The 22,948-nt window shown below is 51.3% G+C and overlaps 1 protein-coding gene across 1 annotated transcript in view; it reads right to left on the reverse strand.

Annotated features, from left to right (window-relative positions):
- Positions 1 to 7,181: 7,181 nt before the first annotated feature.
- LOC109261021 (complement C3) overlaps positions 7,182 to 22,948 on the reverse strand; it is a 39,882-nt gene continuing 24,115 nt past the window's right edge. The window contains exons 22-41 of the mRNA XM_053898203.1: positions 21,455 to 21,521; positions 21,260 to 21,346; positions 20,299 to 20,502; positions 19,844 to 19,919; positions 19,397 to 19,556; positions 18,389 to 18,487; positions 16,085 to 16,241; positions 14,242 to 14,405; positions 13,186 to 13,344; positions 12,990 to 13,049; positions 12,783 to 12,873; positions 12,614 to 12,665; positions 11,224 to 11,311; positions 11,053 to 11,142; positions 8,876 to 8,981; positions 8,589 to 8,678; positions 8,328 to 8,411; positions 7,687 to 7,770; positions 7,460 to 7,595; positions 7,182 to 7,364 (exon numbers count right to left, since the gene is read on the reverse strand). Coding sequence (XP_053754178.1) covers positions 7,223 to 7,364; positions 7,460 to 7,595; positions 7,687 to 7,770; positions 8,328 to 8,411; positions 8,589 to 8,678; positions 8,876 to 8,981; positions 11,053 to 11,142; positions 11,224 to 11,311; positions 12,614 to 12,665; positions 12,783 to 12,873; positions 12,990 to 13,049; positions 13,186 to 13,344; positions 14,242 to 14,405; positions 16,085 to 16,241; positions 18,389 to 18,487; positions 19,397 to 19,556; positions 19,844 to 19,919; positions 20,299 to 20,502; positions 21,260 to 21,346; positions 21,455 to 21,521 — 2,196 coding nt within the window. The 3' untranslated portion in view covers positions 7,182 to 7,222. The remainder of the gene's footprint in view (positions 7,365 to 7,459; positions 7,596 to 7,686; positions 7,771 to 8,327; positions 8,412 to 8,588; positions 8,679 to 8,875; positions 8,982 to 11,052; positions 11,143 to 11,223; positions 11,312 to 12,613; positions 12,666 to 12,782; positions 12,874 to 12,989; positions 13,050 to 13,185; positions 13,345 to 14,241; positions 14,406 to 16,084; positions 16,242 to 18,388; positions 18,488 to 19,396; positions 19,557 to 19,843; positions 19,920 to 20,298; positions 20,503 to 21,259; positions 21,347 to 21,454; positions 21,522 to 22,948) is intronic.

Raw genomic sequence — 22,948 nt, forward strand, 5'->3', positions numbered from 1 at the left:
TCAGGGTCAAGGTCAGTTGGTAAACAGGGACCTTTCCCTGTTGCACCTACTTAGCGGTGGAGGAACACTGAGGGCCAGAGAGCTCCCCACCACAGGTATCTGGGCCTGGCGCCCAGTCAGTTTCTGGCCATGCGTTTGTTAACCAATGCCTTCCTATGGGTTCATCTCTATGCCCATTGTGCCCGGAAGTGTGGGAGATGGATGGCAGGCAAGTTAAGCCAGCAGGGGAGAGAGAGGAGGAGGCCTGGAGGATGGGATTCCCGTTAGCTGGCGTGCCCTGCCCAACATTCCAGCTATGGAGAGCGGGAGGGCCAGGCTGCCTGGGTTGAGGCTAAGTGGGGTCTCTGGAAGGCACTTAACCCTAACACAGTATTGGCTATGTGTCCCCGATTCCAGTTGAACTGGTGTCCTGAGTTTCGTCTGGCACCCCAGCTGGAGGAAGGAGAAGGGGAAGGAAGGGGGAGGATTTCTGGGTGGGGGGAGCCCAGGCACCCCTCTCCCCCTCACCCCCTTGAGCACAGTGCTTTCCCTGCTGCACCCCCACCCTCACCCTTGAGTCGGTGCCAGGCCTGGGAACAGCGGGGACTGCCCCTCCCCTCCTGGACCCCCATTTCCAGGATGGGGTCCTTGCTACACTGCTTTCTGAGATTTTCCCCCCAGGACCCATGGCCTGGGCCCCTCCCCCACCATGCAGCCCAGGCCTCCCCTTCACCCCCTACTCATTACTCATTAACTGGAAGGTAAACTTGGCCCGGCTGGATCTGATCTGCCCCATGGCTGCTTCCCCCACTCCCCTGCACCCCTGACTCAAGCTCAGGAGAGGCCTGAGCATCAGGGACCCCCACCCTGGAGGGTGCAGGGGCAGGCTGTACATTCACAGCCGTGAGCGTCCCTCTGAGCATTGGGTGACAAGCCAGTGGCATGGGGCAGGCAGATGCCCAGCCTGGTGCCCCGCATGTGGTGAGGCCTCACCGCACATGGACTGTATGTTTATTTTTTCCAACACCTGCTTCTCTTCCTCACCTTGTTTCGCTGACAGCCCTGCCTGTCCTCCAAGCCGTCCCCCATCGTCCTCCCTCTCCCCTACATTCGCCATCCCAGAGTATCTGTCTGTTGTCTGCACCCCTGTGGTCTGTGGCCTCCCTGCTGCAGAATCACTTCTTCCAGCCCATGTACACACACAATATCGTATTTCATTCCCTGTGAATTGGGCACGCTTATTATCACACCCATTTTACAGATGAGGAAACTGAGGTTCAGAGAAGTGAATTGACTTGCACTGGGCTACACTTAATCTGTCTCCTGTCCTGCACACTCGCACACAGTGATATGCACAGTGACAGAGGAGACCCACCTGCCACAAGCCCTGAGCCCCTACTCACCACTAGGGGTGTGACCATCTCCCCCAGCAGCCAGCAGCAGCAGCAGGAGGCCCAGGCCCAGCTGGCACGCACTGCAGGGCTGTCTTCACCTGTGGCTGCACCCCAGCCTCGTGCATGGGATGTCTGTCTGTCCATCCACCATATACACTGAGGGCCGTAGAACTGTCTCTCCATGCCTGAGCAGATGAGGTCCTGAGTCACCTCAGGGCAGGGCTAGCATGGCTGGGCCCCTGAGGTCAGGGAAGAAACCACAATTGCCCCATGGTCCTGGGCTTCACACGCTGCAGACAGGCGCCTATGGGTACCTGGGTTCAGCCTTTGGTCACTCCACGATCAAATATTTATAGATACGTGTGTGCCAGGCACTGTTCTAGGTTTGAGGCCACAGCTGTGAACAAGACAGACAAAAGTCCCTGGTGTTAAGGAGCTCCCATTGTTGGGGTGAGAGACAATGAGCCTCGTAAAGGAGAAAATACTATATAGTGTTTGAGATGGTGGTTAGGGAAGTGCAAAATACAAGAGTGGTTTGTGTGTGTGTGTGTGTGTGTGTGCATGCTGTGTGCATGTGTGCATGGAGATGTGTGCAGGTGCAGGCATGCATGTTGGTGCATCTATGCACACATGTGGGTGTGTAGGTGTGTGCATGTAGATGAATGGGTATGAGTGTGCATGCATGTGGGTGCATGTAGGTGCGTGTGCGTGTGAGGTGTGCATGAGTGTGCACGTGCATAAGTGTGTGCATGTGTGGTGTGCATGAGTGTGCATGCACGTGTGTGTGCATGTAGGTGCGTGTGTGGTGTGCATGAGTGTACGTGCATGCAAGTGTGTGCAGGAGCAGACACACATACGCCTGCATGTGTGGATGTGTGTACACGTGCATGAGTGTGCCTGTGAGTGTGTGTGTGCATGCTGTGTGCATGTGTGCATGGACATGAGGCAGGTGCAGGCATGCATGTTGGTGCATCTATGCACACATGTGGGTGTGTAGGTGTGTGCATGTAGATGAATGGGTATGAGTGTGCATGCATGTGGGTGTCTGCAGGTGTGTGCATGTAGGTGCGTGTGCGTGTGAGGTGTGCATGAGTGTGCACGTGCACGGGTGTGTGCAGGAGCAGACACACATACGCCTGCATGTGTGGATGTGTGTACACGTGCATGAGTGTGCCCGTGAGTGTGTGTGTGCATGCGTGCATGCATGGATGCAAGTTTAAATTGGAACTCACAGACAGGTGGTGTAACCACCAGCTGCTAGGTTAACTAGGCTAAATCCAAGGCCTGGAAGTCGTCCCGGGGGCACCTCGAACTGGCCTGAGTAGCCCTCTTTCTCTTCTCCCCCACATCCCACCCTTTCGCAAGCCCTGGCCATTCAGTCTCAACGTCTGATCTGAACCCAGCCGCCTGTTTCCAGACCCACTGCTACTACCTTTGCTAAGTGCTGTGGGCTGAGTGTCTGTGCCCCTCCCCCGTTCATTTGGTGATGTCCTGATCACCTACCTGATGGCCTCTGTAGGTGGGGCCCTGGGGAGGCAGTGAGGTCAGGAGGGTGGAGTCTTCCTGAATGGGATGAGCGCCCCTGACGGGAGGCCCTCTCCCTCCCTCTCTGTCTCTGCCATTTAAGACGTTTGAGGACCCAGTGAGAGGGCCACTGTCTACAAGCCAGGAACAGAGCCCTCACCAGAGCCCGACCAAGCTGGCACCTGTGTCTCAGACTTCCAGCTCCGGAACCCTGAGAAATGCATGTCTGCCATTTGAGGCTCCCGGTGTAGGGCATCTTGTTACAGCCGCCAGACTGCACTAACACACTAGGGCATCCGTCATTTCTGGCCTGACTCTTGCAGTGGTTTCCAGCTGGACGTTCTCTCTGCCTCTTGCCACCTCATAATTCATTCTCTGCCCTCTACAAGTGTGAACTTGTGTATTTGTTTCCTTTAATTTATATGGTTTAATTTAATTTACTATTTTCTTTTATTTTAGAGGTGAAATTCACATAACATAAAAGCAACCATTTTAAAGTGAGCAGTTCAGCGGTATTTAGGGCATTTCCACAGTCGGACAACTCTGTCTGGTCCCCAGACGTTTTCAGCGCCTCGAAAGGTAAGCCCATACCCATAAAGCAGTCCCCATCCCCCAGGCCTCCCAGCCCTTGGCAACCACTAGTCAGCTTTCCTGCTCTATGGAGTTACCTGTCCTGAATAGTTCAGGTATTTCATAAAAGTGGAAATACACAACCTGTGGTCTTTTGTGTCTGGCTTCCTTCACTGAGTATAATGTTTTCAAGTCTCAGCCAGGTCCTTCCTTGTTAGGGCTGAGGAATGTTCTAGTGTATGGACACATCCCAGTTTGCTTGCCCATTCACACGCTGAGGGATGCTTCAGTCGTTTCTACCTTTGGGCTACTGGGCAAAGTGCTGCTATGAGCATGCTCGCATGTATATTTGTCTGGGTACCAGCTTCCAAGTCTTTGGGCATATAGCTAGGATTGAAGTTGCTACCATCAGCTTTCCAAACACATAAGTCAGCCTTCATGTCTTCCCTGCTTAAAATATTGCGGTGGCTTCCCATGGAGGCCTTGGGGGCTAGCACATTATGCCTCGTGGCCCAAATCCAGCCATCCCCCTCTGTGTGTACAGGAGTGGCTCACTTTAGTGAGCTGCAGATACCCACCAGGGTCTTCCCTCTCTGCCTGTTCTCCACTCTGCTCCCAGTGCCCATCTCCCTGACTCACAGCCAACATCTCACCACGTCCATGCCCTGTGCTGGTCATACTGGCCGCCACCTACATGTTGGAGAATCCTGTGTTGGTAACTACGGGGCACTGAGTGAATGAATCTCATCCTGGGGGTTGGTGGCTCAGCGAGTTGCCTTGCCTTTGACAAGCTCATCCAGAAGAGAAAGTAGACCTTGGGATGGAAAGGTTGGCTGGGATCTGGGTATCACTGGATCAGAGAGAAACGGACCTAGGGGTCACCTCCTACTGCTTTCACCTTTCTGGATCTCCAAACTGCTCCCCTTTGGGTGAATCCCTTATCATGGAGAGAACAGCTCTGGCTGCTGGGCATAGAGGATGCCCCCCACCCAGGATGGCCCATCCCATGTGAAGAAGGCATGGCGGGACACAAGTTTCCTCTCTTGTTTCTTAAGTACCTTCATGATCTCCTTGATTTTATCTTGGCCCTCAAACCTTAAGATATTTACTATCTGGCCCTTTATAGAAAAAGCTTGGCCTTCTCCTGAGCTTAGAGTAGACACAAAGTGATCTTCACTGTCTTGAAGTCCATACCCTGTGCTCACTTGGCCTCAGGCATCTTGAGGACTTTGTATATACTGTTTCCTTCATCTGGTATGTTCTTTTCCAGATTCTCCATGGCTGGCTCCTCCTTGTCATCTGTGTGTTGGCTCAAGAATTCCCTCCTGACAGAAGCTATCCCTGTATTCCCTGACCATCTACATTAGTCAGGGCTCTCCAGAGAAAGAACCAGTAATATCTCTATCTGTCCATCCATCCATCCATCCATCCACCCATCCATCCATCCATCTGTCTGACCATCCATCCATAAATCCACCCATCCATCCATCCATCCATCTGTCCGTCCGTCCATTTATCCATCCATCTGTCTATCCAACCACCCATTTTGCAATCCATCCATCCATCCATCCATCCAACCATCCATTTGTCCATCCATCCATCCATCTATCCATCCATCTGTCCATTCGCCCATTTATCTATCCATCCATCCATCCATCCGTCCATCCATCCATCTGTCCGTCCGTCCATTCATCCATTTATCCATCCATCCACCCATCCATCCATCCATCTATTCATCCATTTATATATTCATTCATCCCTTCATCCATCCATACATCCATTCATCTATTGCCTACTATCTATCATCTATCTATCTATCTATATATCCATCACTTAACGATTTATATGTATTATCTATGTATGTATGTATGCATGTATGTATCTGTGCATCTATCGATCTGTGTGCACACCGGCCTACACACACACACAATTTATTTTGAGGAATTGGCTCATGTGACTATGGGGTTTAGCAAGTCCATAATCGATGGAACACATCAACTCCACGCTGTCTTTAGAATGTGAGTTTCAAAGATCATGTCTGTGTTGTCACAGTCTGGAACCACAGGTGCTCAAACAAAAAAATACCAATGTATTAAAAAAAAAAAAAAAAAGGAAGAAAATTAATCCCAGGGCAGAAGAAAGGGAGAAATTGGCATGAAAAACATGACAAGAAGGACATAAAGGTGGGTGGGCAGGTGTCTGGTCAGAGGTCACCTAGTGAGGCTGGGACACCTAGTGAGTGGTGAGAATTTTTGAGTCTCCCCTGGACAGGGGTGCCTGACAACCAAGAATGGAAGTAGCAGGGTGACTGTGAATATATTTCTCCCATATTCCTGGAATTGGGAGGTGGGGCTTACAGGCACTCAAGGTCTTAGGGGAAATGGGTGACTGCCAGTCTCAGGACTTTTCTCATGATGACCTTATCTACAGCCAGGAACTGGATCCCACCATCCATAGACCAAGACTTACTAGTGGTGTTATTAATCAGAAGAGGCACCCAGGGGCCCAGTTTCCAACAGCAGCCAGTGAAACAATTTGCCTGTGGCTGCTGCCCCCCACGCAGCTCAGGTGATGCTGTGACCACAATGCCCACCTCCCCCACCCCTGCAATCTGCTCTTGAAAACAGACTCATGCCTTCCACTCCCTGGGTCACTCATGTATCCGGTGAAACCTTGCCAACCCTGCCCCTTATTGCCGCCGCCTGGGAACAGCCAGGTGGAATGCAGGCAAAGTAGTGAATGGCGTTGCACATGCCCTAGAGATGATGGGCAAATGGAAAGAAGGTGAGAACAGGTGGGGAAGAAGGTGAGGAGGTGGAGGATCCAGGGGGGAGGAAGGAGAGGAGCAGGAGGATCCAGGTGGGAGGAAGGTGAGGAGGCGGAGGATCCAGGTGGGGAGAATGTTGAGGAGGGGGAGGAGGGGGAGGGTCCAGGTGGGAGGAAGGTGAGGAGGAGGAGGGTCCAAGTGGGAGGAAGGTGAGGAAGCAGAGGTCCAGGTGGGAGCAAGGTGGGGAGGGGGAGGATCCAGGTGGGGAGGATGGTGAGGAGGCAGAGGATCCAGGTAGGAGGAAGGTGAGGAGGCGGAGGGTCCAGGTGGGAGTAAGGTGAGGAGGGGGAGGATTCAGGTGGGGAGGACAGTGAGGAGAGTGAGGGTCCAGGTGGGAAGAAGGTGAGGAGAGTGAGGGTCCAGATGGGAGGAAGGTGAGGAGGAAGAGGTTCCAGGTGGGAAGAAGGTGAGGAGGGGAGGATCCAGATGGGAGGACGGTGAGGAGGCAGAGGATCCAGGTGGGAGGAAGGTGAGGAGGTGGAGGATCCAGGTGGGAGGAAGGTGAGGAGGCAGAGGACTGTGGAGCCCTCATGCATAATGATGCTCGTGAGGGCTGGGGTACAGCAGGTGAGGATACTGGTACCCACACAGTGGATGAGAGAAGGATGTAAGTGAAGATACTGGTGAGGACCCGGGGAGGAGGCAGAGGACACACAGGTCTCGATGCAGGTGGAAAGAAAGCAAGTAGGTGAGCACTTGGCGCAAATGCAGGCTCACTTCAGACTACGTGCGGGTGCAGTGCAGGTGCATGTGGGCGCGGGCTCCCCGGGGGAGGAAGCAAACGTGCAGGTGATCCACAGGGAGGAAGGAGTTGCAGGGGAGGAAGCAGGGGATCACAGCTGCCTCTTCCTCCCTCTCCAAGACCTTCCGACTTTGGGAGACCCATGAACTCACAGGGAAGCTTTATTGTGGGGACTGTGGGCAGGGGTCAGTTGGGACAGCCAAAGACAACCATGTTCTCAGTGAAGTTGGCCAGGTCTTGACACAGCTTCTCATTCTCCTCATCCTGGCATTCATCAGCCTCTGGCCACTGTTCCAGCCAAGTGTCCTTCCCAATGATGTAGCTGATGCTGCAGGGAGGACGGCAGGTCAGGATCAGGGCAGGGAAAGCATGGGAAGGGGCGGCCCACTGCGGGGGGTGGGGATGCACAGGGCTGACACTCACTTGGGTTTCTCTCCCCACAGGTCGGCGGACATGCCCCACATGAGGTAGTGTTTCCCCTCCTGCAGCTTCAGGGCTTCTCTGCACTTGATGTGGCTGATGAACCTGCGCTCCTGCCCAACCTGCACCTCATCAGAGCCTGGAAGGGACGGACAGGGACGCTGAGTGGGGGAGGGCAGGGAACCAGCAAGAAGGAAGTGGAAAGACAGAACACAGACTGCAGGGCTGACCTGATTTGATGATCTGCTCGATGACCATTACGTAATCATCAAAGTCTTCTGACAGCTCCTTCTTGAGAAGCCTGGTCTTGTACACTGATGGGGGAGGAGGGGAAGGACGGTGGGGTCACAGGCAAGGGGGGCTGCGGGGACCCTCAGCTGCAGGAGCACCTGGGCATATGGCGTCCCCAAGCAGACACATGCAGGGTCACAGCCACACGTGCAACAGTCCCTGCCCCCCAGTAACACACCTGCCACATGTGTTCCCACAACCACCACGTCACACAGCCACACACGGCCATGTGCACAATTACAGTCACCACAGTGGAGTCCTATGCATAGCCTCCCATCCACTGTCCCCCACAAGCACTGTCTCTTATCTCCATGGCTTGGCACGACTACAATGTCACACACACAAGGGACAGACAAGCATATCCGCTCTCACACTGGCTGCACACCCGGCCGACTCATTAGCATGGCTCCCCATGCACTCATGGCCCCTCATAACACATTTACACCCACACACACATGGGCTGCAACCACAGCCTGACGTATAGCCATATGCAGCCAGGGGCACTCACAGCCAGTCACACACACAGCTATGGCCACACAGTGTCGCTCACCCAGGCACCCACATGCACGTGCCCACTCACCGTAGTCTACTCCTGGTTCACAGGCCTTGTCCAGACGGTCGTCCAGGGTGATCTTTTCATCCATCGGGTGCATGAAGCAGTTCTCTGTGTGGTGGATGAGTGGGGGGACATGGTTGTATTACATGCGTTGTCCAGGGCCCCCCGCCTCTGGGTCCGTGTGGGTGTCCACTGGGTGTGGGCTTTCAGAGCCCCCTTGGGCCACCCCCATGGAAGGAGGATCCAGGGGTGTGTGTCCACCCTTCCATGCTTCTCTGCACCCACCCTCAGCACAGCGGCACATGTCTTTGTGACAGAGCTTGCTCAGCAACCCGTCGTCTTTGTCTGGGTGGTAGAACCGGATGCAATTCTCATCTGTGGGCAGAGTAGCAGGGAGGTGTCAGAGGGCTAGGGCCTCCGGCCCAGAGACCCAGGGGCTTGGAGTCCCAGCTCCAGTCCCTCAGACCTGGAGAGGCCAGGTCCCCAACCCTGGGACCTCAGGCCCCCGCCTCGCACGGATCCCTTGGACCCTCAGGCCCCCCAGCCCCCCAGACCCTAGGTGGGCTGCTCACCCAGGTTGTAATAGGAATACACCTTGACCGACCCGGGCTGGATAAGCCCCACGTTGAAGTACTGGTGCACTTTGAAGGTCAGACAGTCCTCCTGGTCATGTGAGATCTGGGGGGAAGGAGGAGGCTGGTCAGTGGGGCGACAGGTCGTGTGAGATCTGGGGGGAAGGAGGAGGCTGGTCAGTGGGGCGACAGGTCGTGTGAGATCTGGGGGGAAGGAGGAGGCTGGTCAGTGGGGCGACAGGTCGTGTGAGATCTGGGGGGAAGGAGGAGGCTGGTCAGTGGGGCGACAGGTCCTGTGAGATCTGGGGGGAAGGAGGAGGCTGGTCAGTGGGGCGACAGGTCCTGTGAGATCTGGGGGGAAGGAGGAGGCTGGTCAGTGGGGCGACAGGTCGTGTGAGATCTGGGGGGAAGGAGGAGGCTGGTCAGTGGGGCGACAGGTCGTGTGAGATCTGGGGGGAAGGAGGAGGCTGGTCAGTGGGGCAACAGGTCCTGTGAGATCTGGGGGGAATGAGGAGGCTGGTCAGTGGGGCAACATAGAACGGAGCCCAGCATAGGGTCCTGGGGGCTAGAACAGTGGTGGAGAAAGTGAGGGAGCAGGAGTCTCCACCAAAAGACTGATGAGCACTTCAACACAGCCATTTTCCACTTCGCCAAGGCTCACAGCTACATTATCCCTGTCAGCTTCCTTTCCTAGTTTAGTGTGGCCATGTGATTGATCAGTTCTGGCCACCGGACTGCTGTCTCTGCCCATAAAAACATCCATGGTTAATGATACTGATTGCTATATTTAAAAGTTGTTATGGGATGGCATCAGGAGGGCATAGTCGGTTAAATATCCGACTCTTTATCTCAGGTCAGGTCATGATCTCATGGGTTTGTGACTCTGAGCCCCACATTGGGCTCTGCTCTGACAGCACAGAACCTTCTTGGGATTCTGTCTTTACTTCTCTCTGCCCCTCCCCTGCTTGTGTTCTCTGTCTCTCTCAAAATAAATAAACATTAGAAAATTTAAAAGAAAAACTTATTGAGAGGCTAGATCTTAAAAGTTCTCATCACACACACACACACACACACACACACACACACACACGCATGCATTAAAACTATGAGAAGTAATAAATGTGTTAAGTAAACTTATGGTGGTGATCATTTCCCAATATACACATACATCAAATCATTATGTTGTGCACCTTAAACTTACACAATTTTATATGTCAATGATACCCCATTCAAGCTGAAAAAATAAAGACAAAGAAAGGGAGAGAGAGAGAAACAGAAATAGATATGCATAGACAGGTGTACTTGGAGGAACAGGCTAGCACTTAATGAAGTTGGGTAGAGAGTATATGGAAGTGTGTTTTACTGCTCTGCAATTTCCCTGTAAGGTTGGAATCCTATAAAAATTTAAGTGCACAAAAACTCCAGTACAAGAAAACGTCAACCACTAGCTCATGCACAATCCTCTTTTCTTCCAGGGAGGAGGGGTCCAGCAGAGGACTCTAAGATCCTAGGGATTGCAGAGCCCCAAGAAGGGATGTGAGCGGATCCCTGACTTACTGTGTGGAGCAGAAAACCCTTCCCTTAGCCTCCCAACTGGACTTTACCTGAGTGGGAGGCACAAGACTCTTGTGTTGGGACCCTCATATTCTCGAGAGGTTTATTACAGCAGCTAGTGTTACTTATGCTGACTAATATGGGGTGAGGGGACTTTGGGACTTTTGGAAGTTAGCAGGGGGCATGTGAAGATAGGGAAACGGAAAGATGTAAGTAGGGGAGAGGAGGAAGCTCAAGTCAATGTTAGAGAGGAAGGCAGTGACAGAAAGTCAGATGGAGAGCAAACACGGAGAGAGAAAACCCAGGGGGTGCGGAGCAAGGGGAATGCTTTTCAGCACTGAGCACTTTATTTTTTAAACCCAAGTGGCACCCTTCAAAAGTTGTTTAGGACTATGATGAGAAGAAGTTGGAGGAAGCAAGTATAAAATGAGGTTGGAAGGAGACTGGTCAGAAGGTAAGCTGCTTAGAAAAGATGAGATGACCTGGGTTGTTCACCTTACTTTATATGCCCCTTCCCTCCACCACCTAGCAGCAGCAGTCTGTGCTTGGGCCCCTGCTTGGGCCTCATGTGCACCAGATGCAGGCCAGTCTGTTGGAGGTCAGATCCCCATCGGAAGCCTTACCTTGTCCAGGTAGATGATGAGGGTGTTCTTATTGGAGAAGGCCTTGTTAAGCTCATACTTAGAGATGTATCTGTCAACGCCGTTGCTCAGCTGCGGAAGGGTAAGACTTGTGAAAATTGCCCTCAAGCCTTTGTCCACTGATGCCAGCCCCCAAGCCCAAGCCCTTCATACCAGGTCAAGGTCACCAGTGTCAGGAGAAAAGCCAGTCATCATGGATATATCCAGGATCGACATGGTAGCATCCTGCTCTCCCAGGTACCTGTATAGGGCAGGGGGAGGGCACTTGGGTCCCAGGGTAGGGTCAGCCCTGGGGCACAGTGTCTGTACAAGGGGGTCTGGTCAGAGACTGGGGTTACTGGTTCCCACACAGCAGCACAGAAGGATATTAGATTGTGGGAAACATTCCCCAAATGGAATGAAGGAAAGGCAGTGTCAAGGTCAAGGTGACTAAAAGCTCAGGCTCTGGAGCCCCTTTGCACGGGTTCAAATCCCAGCTCCATATGACATTTGATGAGTCGCTTGACCTCTCCATGCCTCAATTCGTCCAGAAAATGCAGACGAGAAAATGTTACCATGGTCTAGCTCAATAACGCCAGGCCCCCAGCACCAGGGTACAGTAGTCAATTGCATAAAGTACGAGCACAAATCTTCTCTCTGGATCTTGGGTCCACCAATCATTGTGCAAATCACAGACACGCATCACGGTCAGTGACCAATCACGTCATTCCTTTCAAAGTCTGTCCGTGATGGGTCACTGAGCAGTTCATGCACAGATAGCAAGGCCTGTGGTTGTGGTACTTCCTTATCTCCCAGGGATAAGCCGCATGACGTTTCACAAAACTGGTCAACTGGCAGAGGGATCTGCCAGCCAAGATGAAAGGCAGCAGAGAAATGAAGACACTGGAGGTAAAATTTGAAAGCACAGAAATGGAGTTAGAGAAGGAACAGCAGACTGTGCGAATGTCACCCTTGCTGCCATTGGAGGGACCGACCGGCTGTCTTGTGACATCGGCTGCTCAAAAGATTAGAGTTGGAAGCTGACCTAACTTAGAAGGGAGCGTGACAATTCACTATGTCATAGGAAAGATGCCGGCTCAGTCCTTATCCCAAGTGACACAACAGAAGGAAGACCCACAGCACTTTTGGTAAGTGTTTTACAAAGGAGAACAAGAATTGCTTGTTATCTCCATGTTCTAATGTTGTAGTTTATAGCATGCTAAACAAATTCTCATGTTACTGTAATTTCCATTTCTCTGTACCTTCCTAACTGGCATTTTGAGAGTTCTGAAGCTGTGATAAACGCTTTAAAGGTCATGCAACAATGGCAAATTCCCCCACTGATTTGTTGACACTGCTTGAATAATTTCAGGTTATGGGGCCATCGCTCGTGTTGGACTGCCAATGCAAAGTGAGGACTGCCTGGGGTACCCACCTCCTGGCAGGTACTTCAGACAATACCAGATGCACAATACGCTCTTAGAAAGGATTAGGTCATGGAAAAGAGAAGTCTTGCTATAGACAGAGGAATGGCCAAGATGACCCCCAGTGACCCATCACTTACTTGGTACAGATGTCAAGGATCATGGTGTTCAGGGCTTCCTGAGGCCTCTTGACTAGAAACACAGACAGAAGAATGGGAGGGGGGTGTCCCTGGGTCCCAACTCAGGAAGGAGGCAGACATTAGAATGAGGGCGGGGGAAGGGTAACAGGTAGGGTCTTAACTCTTTTACCATCTTCAGGAGCTCGTCGTATATCAACCCTGAGGTCAAACTTCTTGCAAGTGCGTTTGCTTTTGAGCTTGGCATGGTACATTGTCACCACCTGGTGAGATCACAGGGCAATGCAGTGTCAGCCCACTTGAGTTGAGAAGAGGGTCCCTCGGGGCCAGAGGGGCTGAGAGAAGGCGGGCCAAGCTTGTGTGTGTTCCTGTTCCTTACCGACAAGGTGCCTTGTCCCTTCCCTTTAGCTGTTACTACGAAATCCTCATTTTTCTTGGTCTGCAGGGAGAAAGGAGAGAGGAGAGAAGGTATTGGTACCAAGCCCTCCCCTAGCTGCAACTGCCCTATCTCTTGCCTCTGGCAAACCCTGGCTGGTATGAAGGGGGACAGCAAGGGTTTGGCTAAGCAGCTGTACCTCTTCTGACCGCAGGAGGCTAGCAGATTCCCAGAGGATGGTGTGCTTGATGAGAGAGTTGCGGCTGGGCAGTTCAATGGATACTTCCAGGTTCAGGTCCTTGTGGTCAGGGACATCCTTCTGGTATTGGGCCAAGGCTTGGAACACCATGAAGGTGGCCTAGAACCCATGAGAAAGAACGAGGGTGAGCCAGGAGACTGAGAAAGGGGTTAGAACCCACTGTAGAAGGAAGAGACTCATGTCAGAGGGTGGGGGATATTGACACTTTAGCCTAGGAACCCCTGCCCTAGAGAAAGTGAGGATAAGATTAGGGGTTGTTATACACTGAAGACATGTCCTAGATTCTCCAAGAGACAGAGACTTAGACAAGAGCTTGGCAGACTGAGAAGGGGTCTAGAATTCACCAGAAATTGCAGGCATCAAAATGAAACTTTAGCAACACTGAGAATATGGCCTAGCCCCATCCACAGGAGAGTCTAAGACAAGGGTTTGGAGTCACTGAGAATGTGTTTAGAACTTAGTTGTAAAAAAAAAAAAAAATGAAGTTGAGCCTGGAGATACTGACCATATGACCTAGAATCCAAAAGGGACACTGAGAATGTGACTGACAGATCACCAGAAAGAAAGGGGGTCAAACTGGAGCCTGAGGTTATTAAAAACCATGTTCTAGATCCCACCAACCAGGGTCAGAGAGGCTTGGATGATGTCCTAGAATAGCCGAGAACATGGTCTGGAACCCACAGTAAGATGAACTAACACTGGGAGCCTAGTAGAACTGAAACATGGTCTAGAGCCCACAGGAAGATATGAGCTAACACTGGGAGCCTGGCGGAACTGAGAACACGGTCTAGATCTTAGGAGGTTCGGAACACAGTTTGGGCATTCAGCATGTAGTGTAGACTCCACCAGTGCATTCACGGCTAAAAATCCACTCCAGCCACTCTGGCTTGTGGACAGAAGGGCTGCCCCTCTGAGTCTTAACATCTTCTCTGGGAGGCCAGTGGGAAGCCAGAGGAGGTAGGCATGTAGGTGCCTGGGGGATATGGGGTCACTTGCCTGGGTGGAGCCGTAGCCCCCTCCGTAGTATCTCTGCTCATTGAGCCAGGTTGCGACGGGGCGTACAAAGTCAAAGTCTTTGAGCACCAGCAGGGCCAAGAGGGCATAGGATGTGGCCTCCACACTGTAGAGCTTCTTGCCAGGCTCCTCCCACCTTGTCCTCTCTGTAGAGAGAACCCCCACCCCCATGCTGATTGCACTGTCCAGCGAGGAGATGGCTCAGAGAAAAGTCGGAAAAGACTCATGCTAGACTCACACTAGAACTTCTTGTTCACATGTCCTGACTGACACCCAAGGCACTCACTAGCTGGCTCCTGCCTACTCTTTTCCTTCATTAACCTTCACTCCTCCATTGAAATGCTCATCTGCAGCCCCACTGATTTACAGATTCCCTAAATTTTCCATGCTCATTCTTACTTCCTGGGCCTTTTCGTATTCTGTACCCTCTATTGGAGCACCTTTTCTCCACCCATTCCTGCTTAATCCCATCCTGCACAATTCAGCTTCAATGGCACCCCAAGAGTAGGTGAGGTCCTCCCTTCTGTCTCTCAAAACATCCTGTGCTGTCCTGTCCCAGAAGTATGATGTTCTATATCAATCTATTAACTCATTTCTTTCCTCAACTGGAGTGCGAGCCATGATGGCAGGAGCTGTGCTGTATTCACTGTGATGTCCCAAGTGCCCACAAAAGCACTTGTGGCAGAGACTGACAGTAAGAAGCATTCACTCCTCTGGGGTGCCTGGATGGCTCAGTTGGTTGAGTGTCCAACTTTGGCTCAGGTCACAATCTCAAGGTTCATGAGTTTGAGCGCCTCATCAGGCTGTCTGCTGTCAGCACAGAGCCAGCTTTGCACTCTCTGTCTCCTTCTCTCTCTGCCCCTCCCATGCTTGCGCTCTCTTGTTCAAAAATAAATGAACATTAAAAAAAAAAACCTGTCCCCTCATTTCCTGGGCAGAGAGTTGGACTACATCTCCCAAAAGTCTTTGTAGGCAGGTATGGACACACAACCGAGCTCTGGATGATGGCATGGACACTGGCAATGTTAGGGGCCCCTTCCATGCCTGGTCTACCTCCCTTAAACAATCCACCTGACCATTTCCCCTTATGCTTAGATGGAGTGGATCCCAAGCACCCCGTGGTGGCAAAGTCATGAAAAGATAGAGGCCCAGATCTCCACATGACTGTCTGGAAGAGAGCTGTCCACCAACAACAAGCTTCCATTGTGCTAAACCACCTCAGTATATGTCCTGACATATGTTACATCAGTGAGTGCAAACCTGATGCAGTATATTACCTGAGCCAATGATTAAGTGCTCACTGTGTGCTGGGCACTGTGCTAAATTCCCTATGGCATTATCTTATCTAATCCTAATTACCCTTGAGATAATGACGACAACAACATTGGAATAGAGCTCTCACTGTATGCTAGACCTTCTACCTACATTACTCCTTCAATCTTGTCAACCACCTATGATGTAAGTATCTTCTTCAGATGAGGTCCAGGGAGGGTCCGTGACTTTTACAAAGTCGCACAGTGAGAATGTGGCAGAGGGGGATTTGAATGTGGGTCTGTCTGATGTCAGAGCCCACGTCCTTGTTCCTGTGTCATAGCAAGTGCTCAAAACATAGCTGTTGAATGAATGATGCTACCTTCTTGTGTAGCTTACAGTGAGGATTTCTCACACCTCAGAGCCATTCACCAAGCAGGGCTTAGCACCATCCACTCCAGCTCAACCTGAAGCTGCCCATCGTAGCATAGCTTAGAGCCACATGCCAGCTCAAGATGACCACCCCCAAACCCTGGCCATGCATGCCTCTTTACCTCACCAGGCTGCCACTCACCTTTGGCTGCGCTCAGAAATTTTTCAAAGAGGTCTTTCTCCAGCCTGCCTGACTGGGCCAGGGCGTAGCCTGCAATGGCCACAGAATATGGTCTCCGCAGGTTCCTATAGTGGAATTCAATATAATCTCCGGCCTTAGTGATGCTGCGCTCCAGGCTCTGTGAGAAAGAGGATTGGGTTCTCTGGTAAGGTGCATACTGCTGCCACAAAGAGCTGGTAAGGATCACACAAGTGCCACTTCCTGGGTACCAGGATGCTTTCTGTCCTTGGGACATATTTGTTTTGGATCTTTTGTTTCTTTTTTCTTTTTTGGATTTTCCAGACATTTTAGTCACCGTGAACTTGATGTGCCTGGGAGAGTTTATATACCCAGTGGTGTACTGGTAACAGTTTACGCACCAGCTCTCCAGAGTGTGTATGGGGGCCAGGGGTCTGTTTTATCGCCTGCCAATTACTGTGGTGTAAATGCTCCCACTGTGGGCAATTTCAAGCTACCAACGTAATGGCCCTGAACATAAAGGGGAGAATATGTGTCGCAGATAGACACTCATGACCTAGTATGACCCAGCTTCAGCACCCCACTGGGAAACCTCTTCTCTAATCATCAGCTTCACAGCTAACACTTACTATATGGCAGTCACACAGGCAATCGCTGAACTTCAGGATCCCATGGGGTTGGCATTATTTTCATCATCATCTCTACTGCACGAATGACAAGATTGAGACCCAGAGAGATGATGGAAGGAGGAAGCCATGATGTGCAGTGTTCGCCAACTTTCTTGGTGTAAATATTACCGTGGCCAAATTCAAACTATGTGGAGTCAGTGAATGCAGAGTTGGGGGGAGGGGGGCAGTAGCACAGAATTAGATAGCATTTCCACCTTATAGGTACATAACCCCGAGATGGATAGATTTGTCATAGATAATGAGGGAAAGTAATAAAACAATCAGGAAGTGATGAGTTTTGAGCGTTTCTTACCTTTGCTTTTAATGCTTAGCGTTTAGTCTAAAGCCAGTTTACATAATTTGCTTGAAACGAATGATTGTGTTTAACAACTAGCTTGTGACATTCCTGGAAGTTTAACGGTTGGCTTTCACAGACTGATCTCAGCACACTCTTCCCAGTAATCTGCGTCCCAGTAATCTGGGTCTACAGCCTATGCTATACTCAGGCATAGTGTTGCCATTTTGTAGAAGAAAATGTTGGTGCCTTGCAGAAGAAACTAATCCTTTCCCTGCCAGCTGCCTGCCCTCCATCTACTCTTAACTTTTGCAGAAACTTTGGTCTTTCATTCACTCGGCCACAGTGGAAGCAGCCATATTTGCCCAGTAAGACCTACTTCCTGCCCTCAGCTGATTGGCCCAGGTATGACCACCTGACCCCGGGTGGGCCAATCAGAATTTCCCCCATGGGAATCTGAAAGCTCTAGGTTTGGTCTGGCTATTTCCCCAAGGAAGGCAGCCAAGTTCTGCTGGGCAGGCTGGGTGGCAGGGAGAGAGGAATTATTGGGCCCAGAACGGCCTGGGTCCCTCTGAGGCCCTCAAGTCAACAGCCCTGTCCCCTCTATCTTGAGTCCGATGAAGGGAGGGGCAGCTGTCTGAGGCAAAATCCTGGGCTCTCTAACTTGGCAAGCTAAGGTCAAACAAACCACTCTCAAACTCCAGGACAAAGCAGAGGGAGTAATTGCAGAGACTCTGGGGAGTCCATCTTTCTAAGCTTCTCTGCTTCAGAACCAAAACCAGAGGAAAAAGAGACAGCCGTGAGCCAATATTTGTAATCATTTCCTTTTTGGGGTCATGGGCCCCTTGGAAAATTTCCTAAAAGATCTCCTGAACTAAGAGAGTAGCCTTGATGTGTTCTTGGGTCTGGGTTGTGCCTTTTCTTCAGGGAAGCAGCAAGGTATGCTGCACTGATCATGTAGCAGTGATGGGGAAAGCAGGCTGAGGGGGCTTTTGTTGAAATTGGCTGACACTCTCTGGACAGGGTAAAGCAGACAGAAAGGACCCATTCTTTGATCTCTTTCTGTCTTAGTTTTCTCCTCTGTAACCTGGGGATAAGAAGAGTAGCCTACGTCTCGAACTCTTAGAAGGATTACAGGACTTAGCATGTGCAACACTTAGATGAGCATCTTAGTTAAATGCACAAAAAATGCTGGGAATTATTATGGTTTTATGGGCATTATGGCTGCTGTGGTGGCTGCTATTGCACTGGGAGGACCGGGAATCACCTGAATGCAACAGCCCACCCTCCAAGGTGGATGTGCCCTGGGTAGGTGAGAGGAGGAGAGGGTGGGCGGACACTTACGTTGACCTGATCATTGCAAAACTCTTTAGCCTCTTGCAGCGCAATGAGAACAAAAGCTGTGAGGGCTACATCCTTCTCCTCGTTCTCCCGGAAGCCACCCTAGGATGGGAAGCGGAAAATAAGGATAGGGTCACCAGTATGTCCCCACATGCTGACCAATCTCCTTGTAGGGTGAGCATGTCAAGGCACGGGTGAGTCTCTCCTCAGTGTCACTCCCTAGGTGGGCCACACTCTTCAATATTCATTCATTCAGCAATTGTTGCTCATGCTGTGGAAAAGATGGTGGGTAAGAACCCGACACCAGTCCCACCCCCACAGTGCTCCCCATCTAGTAGGGGAGACAGACGTGAACCAATTGGCTCACCTGTATACATATCGTTACAAATTGGTGAGTGGTGCAGGAGGAGAAGTGGATGTGGCAGTGAAATTGGAAAGTGGGAGTGTGACTTAGTTGGGGAGATCAGGAAAGATTTCCTTGCAGGATGACCAGGGTTGGCATGCCAGACAGTGAGAACAGCATGTGCAAAGGCCCTGTGGCTGGATAGAGCAAGGCTCCTTTCAGTGCAGATGGCATGTGGATGGGGATAGGGGGACGGTGTGAGACTGGAAGTCTGAAAAGTCAGGCTAAGGCAGTGATTCTCCAACTTATGCATGCATAGGCAACTCATGGCAGGGGAAGTGGAGGTTGTAGCAACTGTGAATCCTAGGCCCTCCTCCTGAATTTTCTGATTCCTGCATCTCAAGTCTAGATTGAGAACATACTTTTATAACAAGTTTGAAGGTGATTATGCAGCTACTGGCCTGGGGACCACATTTGGAGAACCACAGCTGGGAAGGGTTCTATATTTTCAGAGCAAAGGGGGGGGGGACTTTGGTGTTGCACTAGCCTCTGAAGGTCTCTGGTCTTCGCAATGGGAAAGTGACACTCTCAGCTGAAGGGGTAGCCTTTCATGTCTATCCTGTTACAGGCGCCCTTCCCCCAGCATGCCCATAAGTCCTGCTTCTTACAGTCATTTCTTGATGAATTACGGGCCCATCTTCCTGGAAGACCCCGTCAGGCTTCTGCTTCTCCAGGATCAGCCATTTGACAGCCCCGCAGAGGACTTGGGAGTTGATGGCAATGAGATTGGCTGCCAGAGAGAAGACCTTGACCACGTAGGCTGTCAGCCTGTGGGCGGCACAAAGCGTCAGCCAATCGCCTCCGGGATCCAGAGACTGCCATTCCAGGAAACCAATGAGCAGAGAGGGGCGGGGCCTACAGGCTGGCCCAGCTTCCCCACCCAAGTTAGGCGCCAGCCTAGCCACAGGGGACGCTTAATGTCCACAGGCCACGTGGCAGCTCAAGGTGGGCGGTTCATCTGTGTGGGCTGAGGGTCCATAGCATAGGGCCCTTTGGGCGAGACCTGGCGGGACCACCCAAGGCCGCCTTGCTCAGTGGGGTGCCAGACCGCTCACCAGGTGCTGGCTTTCCGGTTCTGGAAGGCCGCAAAAGCCGAGTTGTCTTGTCTGAAGGCCAGCTGCTGGGAGTACCCTGCAGGGAAGCCAGAAGTGTCTCCAGAGGAGCAGGGGCTGAGTGGAGGGGCTCAGGGGACAAGGATTCTCTGAGGGGCGAGACAGGGGTTCAGTGAAGAATGAGGGGCCTCAGGGATGAGCAGGGAAGTCTGCTAGAAGAGCGGAAGGGGCTTCTAAAAGGGGAAGGAGTTCTCAGAGGAGAGGGGTTCAGAGAGGCAAGGGGGCCTCAGGGAGAGAGGGAGTTCTAGAGGGCTCAGAGGGGCCCAGGTCTCAGAGAGGGCAAAGGTCAAGGGAGGTCTTTGGAAAGAAGGGATCCTGAAAGGGGAGGAACTTAGAGGAAGGGCGTGTCCCTGCTCTGGAGGTGGCTGGAGCAGAGAGGGTCTCCCAGGCAGACCCACCCTTTTCGATGAGCTGCAAGGAATCCTGCCTCTTTTCCAGGCCGAACTTCTCCCACTGGTCCGTTTGGTCCAGGTAATGGACTGCGATGACTGTGGGTGTCATTCCTATCATGTTCTGCTCCCCACAGCCCGAGGGGGTCACGATGAGGTGCTTCAGTCGCTCCGCGTCAATGGCATCCTCAGTCAACTGAGCCACTGGGGTCCCTGCAACCCAGCAGGAGGACAGGGCTCAAGCAACTCACCCACCATGGGGTGGGGTGAGAAGGGCCAGGGCTGTCCCCAGCGATCCCAGGCTCCAGGCAGCCAGTGCCAAAGAGGTCAGGGGCAGTTGGGGGCTGAGGGGAAGTGATGGTAGGAAGTAGGAGGCGGGGGTAGGGGAGTGGGGAGGGTGTCTACATTTGTAGGGAAGGGAGTCTTATGCTTCACAGAAATCTGCTCCCTGAGCCTCTTGTCACAAGTGGCAAATTAATTCCAGAACAATCATCACCAATACTTAGATCATGCTTCATGCTGTTGCCAGGCGCTGTTCTAGAGAAACATCAGACAGTATCTCATTTAATCCTCTCAACAAGCCTTTGATATAGGTACTATTATTCACCCCATCACAGATGAGAAAACCAAGGGTCTCTCCCCAAAACCTTACAGCTTACAGGTTACAAGGTGCTTTTCCAGGAACTTCTTTTCCCTTCTGGCTCCAGTCGTCCAACTCAGGCAATTAGTTCCAGAATTTCCTGCTCTTGAACTATACTGTTTCTCATTTAAGCTTCTCTATCAGCAAAGGCTATTTGCTGAACTAAATACTGCCTGGAGCCTTCTATAAAACAGATCAAGGAGGTGGCCTGCTGTTCTAGCTGTAGTGGAGGCAGGGGACGCACGGTAGTATACGTGCCCAGAATTCGGAGAAATTAGGTCCCCTTCTCCAGAGCTGTGCCTTCCTGGGCGAGGGTCAGTGGCAGCTCACCTTGCAGGAGGATCCTGGTCTCTGAATCTGTGTCTGGTACCTGGTCACTGAGGTCTGCGGCGTGGACCTCCTCTCGCTGCACTCCGTCTGCCAGTGGAATGGGAGGGACCCATGGCGTCACCCTCTCCCACAAGGCCCTGATTCATCCCCTACCCCGCACCCCCAGGTCTCACCCTTCTGCTGTGGATGACTCACTTTGACCCCGGTTTTCTGGATCCAGTGTGTGAACGGCCACAGTTTTGTCGACTCTGATCCCTTCAGGCTGAACAGTGTTGGGATGGGATGGAGGAGGGGGAAGTCAGGTGAATAAAAGAACAGACACAGCTGATCAGCAGGGCATGGGCACGATGGCATTACCCATCCTAGTTCTGTGACTGGGAGTCAGTTTACCCCCACTGCCTCTCAAATGTCCTTAAAATAAAAGAATGTGCATAAAGTGCTGAGTTCAATGCCTGGCACTTAGTAAGCGCTCAGTTAAACTAGGGGCTATCTTATTATCAGTGTCCCAAGTGAAGCTCTCCTTCCATGCTGGACTGCTGCTGTTTGTGCCCTTCCATCACACATTCTCCTTGAAGCTGGTACTAATGCACACATTTTCCTTTGGAGACCCAGTCTCCTCCGTGGCATGCTGGTAAACATTTGGTAGCCATCTCTCCAGGAAGAAAAGATCCTGATTTGTGGCACTGGCAGTTTCCATCGGCGAACATCCCTGCCACAGTAGATTTCAAGCTACCAGCATCAGAGGGTGCAGAATTGGGAGTTGTGGACACACTGGCTCTGGGGAGCCTTGTGCAGGCTCCGGTGCCCTCTGGGGTTTCTTCCCATTGGTGCCACACTGAGCCACCCTGGGACCCCTGATAAAAGGGATAATTAAGATTGTGCTCCTGGGGGTGCCTGTGGGGCTTGGTGGAAAAGCATGGGACTCTTGATCTTGGGGTTGTAAGTTCAAGTTCCACAGCGGATTACTTAAAAATAAAATCTTGGGTCGCCTGGGTGGCTTAGTTGGTTAAGTCTCTGCCTTCAGATCATGATTTCATGGTTGGTGAGTCTGAACCTTGCATCGGGCTCAGTGGTGGCAGCTCAGAGCTTAGAGCCTGGATCTTGCTTCAGATCCTTTGTCTCCTTCTCTTTCTCCCCCTCTCCTGCTCATGCTCTGTCTTTCTCAAAAATAAATAAGCATAAACAAATTTTTTTTTCAGAAAATAGACTCTAAAAAATATGAGTTTGGTTCCATTAAAGTCAGGAAAGAAAAATATAATAAATTCTGGCTTCGGTATAAATAAGACGTGTCACTGTAAAATAACAATGTCAGTTTTAAAGCATTTGCTTTTCAGCGTTTCAATATTTTTTCAATGACTTTAACATTTCGGGGGAAAATTAACCACTAAACAATTTCAACCATTAAAAAAGACACGTAGATGGGGGCCTTCATTTGTCCTTTAGCTTCAGGCTCCTATTGTGGTTTGACTTGGCACTGTCTCTATTTAAAATTTTGATCTTTTGTGTATCATGGATTTTTTGGCATTAATTTTGATTCCTTACAATATTGCATTAAAACACTGTTGCTCTTATGATCTCACATTTTGCTTGGAAATATTAAGGAAAGATGATATGAGGCTTTTATTTTTATTGAAGACTTGATCTCCTATTATATTTGAGAATGTTCATCACTAGGAAAGAGTGAAAATG

Source organism: Panthera pardus, unplaced genomic scaffold (assembly GCF_024362965.1).
Source record: "Panthera pardus isolate Hobbes unplaced genomic scaffold, ASM2436296v1 HiC_scaffold_8, whole genome shotgun sequence".
In the NCBI taxonomy this organism is placed as follows: Eukaryota; Metazoa; Chordata; class Mammalia; order Carnivora; family Felidae; genus Panthera; species Panthera pardus.